We start from the raw sequence: 6,165 nt of genomic DNA, 5'->3' as shown, positions 1-6,165 counted from the left end.
ACCACAGCTGCTCCCCATGTCCGGTTTCAGCCGGCGGGAGCCAGTTCCCACTCCTCCCAGCGCCAGGGGATCCCGGCTGGTACGAACTTACAAAACCCGACACCAGGCCGCGCAAGCCTTTGTCTCTTCTTTATTTGCGGATATAATTATGCACCGCAGTCTAAATTAGAGATAGATTTTTTTCTGATATACATTTCATCTTATTCACCACGAGCACACCACACGCACAGTAGAACAGTTCCACACCTGATAAATTGCACAAGATGAGAGTTTAGATTCCTGAAAACCGGCAGGCAAGCTGGCCCCGCCGCGGCTTCTCGCCTCCCGGCTTCGTTGAAGGAAATCTCCCGCCCAAAATGGATTTCCCAGTCAGCCTTTCCCGCTGCAGGGTTGAAACGTCTCCGGAATGGGAAGCGCTCTTGCTGGAAATGGCTGGACGCTGTAGATTCCGAGCACTGGATGGATGTGAAATGTCCCCCCAAGGTCAAGTTTCCACGCCTGCGAGCTGCGCCCCCTCTCCCTCACTTCCAACCCCCTCGGTGACTGGAACCAAAGTGTCAGGGCCCCACTTGGAAGGACAGAGAACCCTGCCCGCAAATGCGCCCTGCCTTCCCCCAAAACCAGGGTGTTGTGGAAAAGAAAAGACAACAGAAACGCAGACGCGATGGATCGTGAATCCCTATCCCCTCCCACCCCCCATCCCCGAATAATCAGAAACTAGGAACCAGAGATGTTTAAAGCTTGGCTTCCCAAGCGCGGCGGGAGGGCGCACTGGGCTGGTGGGGGAGGGGGGAGGAGAGAAGGGGGAGAGCGCGGAAGCGCGGCGGGGGCTCGCCCTTGAGCCCTAGTCCTCCGCGTTGGTTCGGTAGGCCTCGATGAGGCCCTCGAGGGAGTGCACGAAGCCGGACACGCTGCAGATGCCGCCGATGACGAAGATGGCGACGTCGAAGAAGACTTGGTGCCACAGCAGCTTGCGCCAGAGCAGGCGCAGGTGAAAGAGGCTGGGCAGCAAGAAACAGAGGCCGGCGCCCGTGAGGCTGCCGGTGAGGCCCATGAGCAGCGCGAAATGCGGCACATAGATGGCCATGAGCAGCGTGAAGACGACAAGCGCGCAGCGCAGCGTCAGCCCCCAGGACTTCAGGCGCCCGTCGCCGCCGTAGCAGGCCGGGAAAAAGGCGCGGCTGCCTTCCTGGAAGAGCGACTTCTCCAGAACCTCAACAGCGGCGAAGAATGGCAGAGGATAGGACAACAGCGCCTTGGCCACCAGAAAGATGTTGACCACGGCGCGGATGGAGCCAGGCAGGTTATCCGTGATGACCTCCTTGGTCTCGTCGGCCCAGGTGAGGTAGGCGACGAGTGCGAAGAGGCCCTTGAGCACGCAGGCGGCGATGTGCGTCCAGTTCATCATGCAGTGGAACTCGCTGGGCTGCTGCATATTGCCCTCCAGCGAAGGCAGGAAGATCTGCGACGTGTAGCTGAACACAATAATGCCAATGGAGATGGGGAACTTCTTGACGTCGATGTAGAACTTGACCTTCTCCCAGGCCCAGTCGCGTGCCCGCGATAGACAGTAGGCTATGACTAGGATATTGATGACGAAGTGGGCCAGAGTGCACAGCAGACTGAACTTGGACACGGCCTTGAGGTTCTTAAGGAAGGCGCAAGGCAAGAGCACGGCCGTGGCGATAATGGACCAGGACTTCTGCGACACGGGCAGCCCCGGGAAGCTGTTGTACATGAGGTTGCCACTCACCACCACGTACAGGATGCACGTCATCACTAGCTCGATGATCTGCGCCACGTTCACCACGCGGCCGCCCAGGGTGGGGAAGCGCGGGGCGCAGCAGGCGTTGGCTATGGCCACGTAAGAGTCCCGCACGCGCACCACCTCGCCGTCTTCATTCTCCTCGTACAGGCACGCGATGAGGATCTTGCCAGTGTAGCAGCACACCACGGCGGCGAAGATGATGAGGAACAACCCCAGGTAGCCGCCGTGCAGGATGGCGTAGGGTAGGCCCAGCACGAACATGCCCTGCGGGGCGGAGAGGCAACCAGACGCGGACGCTCAGCGAACTTAGCAACCGAAGAGGGGCCCAGGGGGCGTGGCTTAACGCTGTGGCCCGAAGGGGGCGCTAAGGACACTGAGAATTGGGTCTGAGCCGCCGGGGAGGAGAGGTTAAGGGCAGGCTGCCGGGTGGATGTAGGGGAGCTAATAGTGAGCCCCGGTGTCGAGCCAGAGATGGAGAGGGAGGGATGTATGGATGGATCTGAGAAGGAAAGGTGAGCTAATGGCTGGAGGTAGCGAGAGGGCTAGGGTGAGAGAGGGCTGAGAATAGGCAGAAGCCACAGGAGGCAAAGGAGATACTTCGGGATGGTTTCTGGGGACACGACCAGAATGAGGAGTTGGGGGAAGAGATGAGAAGGGGCAGGAGGGAGGGTAGTCGGAAAGGGGCGCTAAGAAAGGTAGCGAGCTGGGCCAGAGCCACTGGAAAGAGAGGGCACGGGAATTGTGGTGGGGCTGGAATGGGGCACGGGAGCTAAAGAAGGAAACTCGGGAGTCTCAGGCTCAAACCAGAGGAGGAAACGTTGAAGGCGGCAGTTGTGGCGGGGAAAGGAGATAGGGTAGACAGGGAGAGGGGCTGAAGGTGGGGCAAAGCCCCTGGGAGGCAAGAACAGAGACAATGTGGAGATGCTTGGGGGAGCATGGCGCGGGGAGGAGGAAGCAGGGTTGGAAACTGAGAGTCTTAGGACAAGGGTGGAGTTACAGTGTGGCGAGGGCGAGTCCTAAGGAAGGGGACTAAGTGGAGGCTGCGGAGGCAATTGGGAGGAGGAGCTTGGCAAGAAGGCGCCAGCGCAGCGGGCCGGAAAGCCGAACCGAGCAGGAGTCTAGAACCAGAAGCTTCAGGGTCGGGCGGACAGGGCTGTATGGTTTAGAATCCACATGGGGACTAAGAGCTAACGAAATCCAGGGTCCTGGAGGCCTACGAGCCTCCAGCCTCCTGCCCTGGCCTCCCTTGGGGCCTATCAAATGGAGCTTTGAAAGAGGCTCCAGGAAGGCGCGGGAGACAGCGAAGGCGGGAGCAGCCCCGGGTCCGTGATCCAGCAAGGCCGTCTCGCTGGGCCCCGGAATGGAAAGCGCCTTGGGTCGGGCCATCTTGTGTTCAGGGCCCGGTGGAGTCCTGCTGACTCCGAGATATCGAGCAACCCCTGGAAGGCCTCTGCTCCCAGGAAACCTGCCTTCCGTGGCCCCAGTGATAGTGCGCTCTAGGGACGCCGCGGAGCCAAGCTGTAAGGGTCCAGGGGTGCCTAGAGCTGAAGTCTCCTTCCGCCCAGAAAGCCGCAGCCTGCCAGCCACTGCTAGCTCGGAGGTCGTTGCCGAGACTCCAAACCTGCTCCCGGTGGAAGAGTCCTGCGCCGCCTGGTGGGGAGTGGGGGGTGGGAACAAGGGGAGAGGGCCTAGAGAGCACGGGTCATTTTTAGCCTCTGGAGAGGGCTTCGCCAGGGTCACATGCGGAGAAGCTGGCCGCCTCTTTGCGGTGCAGCCGGGATTTCGGGCGAGAGGGGCGAGTCTGTGCACAGGTAATGCCGGATTATTGCGGACTAAATGTGCTTGTGTGGGAGCATGTGTGTGCGTTCGTGTGTGTACACCTGTATGTCTCCAACAGGCAGCACCTGAGGGAGCAGGCTGGTTCCTCTCTGCATGCCTCTGTGCATGTGTGTATGCATATGTTCAAACGAGTATTCGTGTGTTTGGTATGTGCAGGTACATGCTTTTGTGTATGGAGATGTAGGGGTGTATGCAGGTGCATTTGGGGATAGTACTGTGGTCTATATATAGATGCATGTCGTGTGCGCCTGTGCCTGCGCGTTTGTTCGTGGGAAGGGGGGCTGTGGGTATGTGGTGTGCCTGCCTGTGTACGTGTGCGTGTCAATGCGTGTGTGCGGGGGGAGGAGACTCCGAGCTCAGCGATTTCCCCTTCTTCTTTCCTCCCAAAAATGCAGCTGTGAATCCGTTCCAGAGTCAAAGACCAAATCGTGCCCTCCAATCCTGATTTTCTTTCTTTCTCATCCCTCCCCGCTCCCCCCGCCCCAATTTCCTTCACTTTTGCAGTGTCTCCGGACAGGTGTCTCAGACCGAACCTCAGCCTAGCGGTCTTGCAGCTGGTGCCATGGAAGGGAGTGTGGGTTAGGGCGGGAGACACCGCCTGGGGGCGTAGGTCCCCGCGCAGGGCTTGGAGGGATGGATAAAGGGAGATTCCTGGGTTCAGGAGGGGGTCTCGAGGCCGAGATCACCGGGTGACTCTGTCGGGGGCAGAGCCTGGCAGGCTGAGCTGGGAGGGGGGAGGGCAGGCAGAACTGGGAATCCCGCGCTCACCTGGATGGCGTTGGTCACGTTCCAGCCTGCCTCCCACGCCGTGATCTTAGGCTTGTCGTGGCCCCCGAACTCACCACCAGCTCCCACCTGGTCCTTGGAACCCGAGGGCGGCAGAGGAGCGCCGCTGCCGCGCTGATAATGGATGTCTCCCTCGACGGGCGGTTCAGCGCCCTCGTCCCCGCAGGGCTCGCCCTCAGCTTTCAGGATGTCCATCTGCAGGCCCTGGCGGTGCTCAAAGTCGAGGTCGTCGCAGTGCGCGAAGCCCACCGCCTCCTCATCCGTGGCCGCCTGAAAACCCATCCTGGCGAACATGCCGCTCACCTTGGCCTGGGACTTGTTGGACACGGACGTGGCCACGTTGGACAGCTTGCTGCGGAGCAAGGTGGCCATGGCGGCGGTGGGGACAGCGGAAAGGACAGAAGGACCCGAGGATGCGGGGAACGCGATGTAAGACGGCGAGGGCCGGGGGGGCGCAAAGTCGCTATCTCCGCTTGCTCTCCGCGCGGCGCCCCGGGGCTCTCTGGCTCATGACCCTCGCAGCCGGCGTTCGAGGCTCGCTCAGGGCTGGACCGGGCAAGCTGGCAGCAGGTCTGGCAGAGCGGCGGCGGCGGCGGCAGTGGCTAGTGCACTGCGGAGCTGCCGCGGGGCGCGGGCTGGGCTGCGGAGGGCGGCGGCGGCGGCGGCGGCGGTGGCGGCAACGGCGTCAGAGCAGCTACGCGAAGCTGGCGCTGCGCCCCCACCGGTGCGCGGCCCAATGCGCTCCCGCCCCTCGGAATCAGGCGGTGCGGGGGTGGGGGCCTGGAGAAAGGAAATACCCGGAGGCAGGGGACGTGAGGAACGGGCTAGGATAAGAGAAAGGGGGCGCCGAGGGATTCAGACGTGAGCTGGGGGCAGGAGAAGGGCGCCCTTGGGAAGGAGGCGGGAGGGAGCGCGTGAAAGAGGGAGCGCCCAGGGCAGGGGATGTGGTGGGGGGGGGGGCGCGAAGTGCTGCATTTCTAGGGGAGGTGCTAAGCTCGCATCCTGGCCCTTCCCACCTCGCCGCCGCAGGGAGGGAGGGGGCCGGCGTGGGCTGATGCTCGTAGTCTCCCGCCCCCGGACCACCCCCTCCAGAGTCCGGGAGCTGTGCAGCCCCAGATCCTCTGGCTAAGGACTGGCCTGGGCGCCCCGAAAGCCCGCAGGACTGAGTTGTCAGTCTCTGGAGGAGCGGGTCGTCTAGAAGTCAGTCTGTTTCCCTGGCACCCATCCTTCGCACTTAAACCTGGCCGCGAGTCCCCCTTGAAGGTAGAAGTGTCTGGCATGGATCGCTCCCGAGGAAGCTCAGCCTCAGGCTCAGTCACCTGGGCTCTCTCCGACCGTCCAGGGATGCCGCGAGGAAAGCGATCGTGCGGATCGCTCGCCACCAGCCGCTCTCCAAATGTGTGCAGAATGGAGGCGAAAGGTTGGCTTTTCGCTTTCTTTCCGTTTGGGGGGTCTGGAAGAAGGCAGGACTCTATGAGGACACCTCTTGGCAGCCTCCCAGCGGGTCTGCGAATGCCTAAGCCGAGAGGGGCGCAGACGGGGCCAGGTGCGGAGGAAAGAAGGGCTCTCGGCGCTGCAGGACCGAGGAAGCGGAGGCTCGCGGTGCGCTGGGGCCCTGCTCCGACGGCCGCTTCCAGGCGGTGAGAGACGGTTGATTGGGGAACCGGTGTGTGAGCGCGAGTAAGGGAGAGACCCAGAGACAAAGACCAATGCTGCTTCAGACACTGCTTGAGGCTGGATCAGTGTGGCCTCCGCGACTGAGGTTTGGTAAT

General features: G+C 61.9%; 1 protein-coding gene across 1 annotated transcript; it reads right to left on the bottom strand.

Annotated features, from left to right (window-relative positions):
• Positions 1-114: 114 nt before the first annotated feature.
• Positions 115-5,030, bottom strand: SLC32A1 (solute carrier family 32 member 1). Its single transcript, XM_045362970.3, has 2 exons — positions 4,376-5,030; positions 115-2,032 (listed from the first exon to the last, which is right to left on the bottom strand). The coding sequence occupies exons 1-2, from the start codon at positions 4,763-4,765 to the stop codon at positions 845-847; spliced, it is 1,578 nt and encodes a 525-aa protein (XP_045218905.1). The 5' UTR covers positions 4,766-5,030; the 3' UTR covers positions 115-844.
• Between the last annotated feature and the right edge of the window lie 1,135 nt (positions 5,031-6,165).

This window comes from Macaca fascicularis, chromosome 10 (genome assembly GCF_037993035.2).
Source record: "Macaca fascicularis isolate 582-1 chromosome 10, T2T-MFA8v1.1".
In the NCBI taxonomy this organism is placed as follows: Eukaryota; Metazoa; Chordata; class Mammalia; order Primates; family Cercopithecidae; genus Macaca; species Macaca fascicularis.
This window is presented reverse-complemented; position numbering and strand designations above follow the sequence as displayed.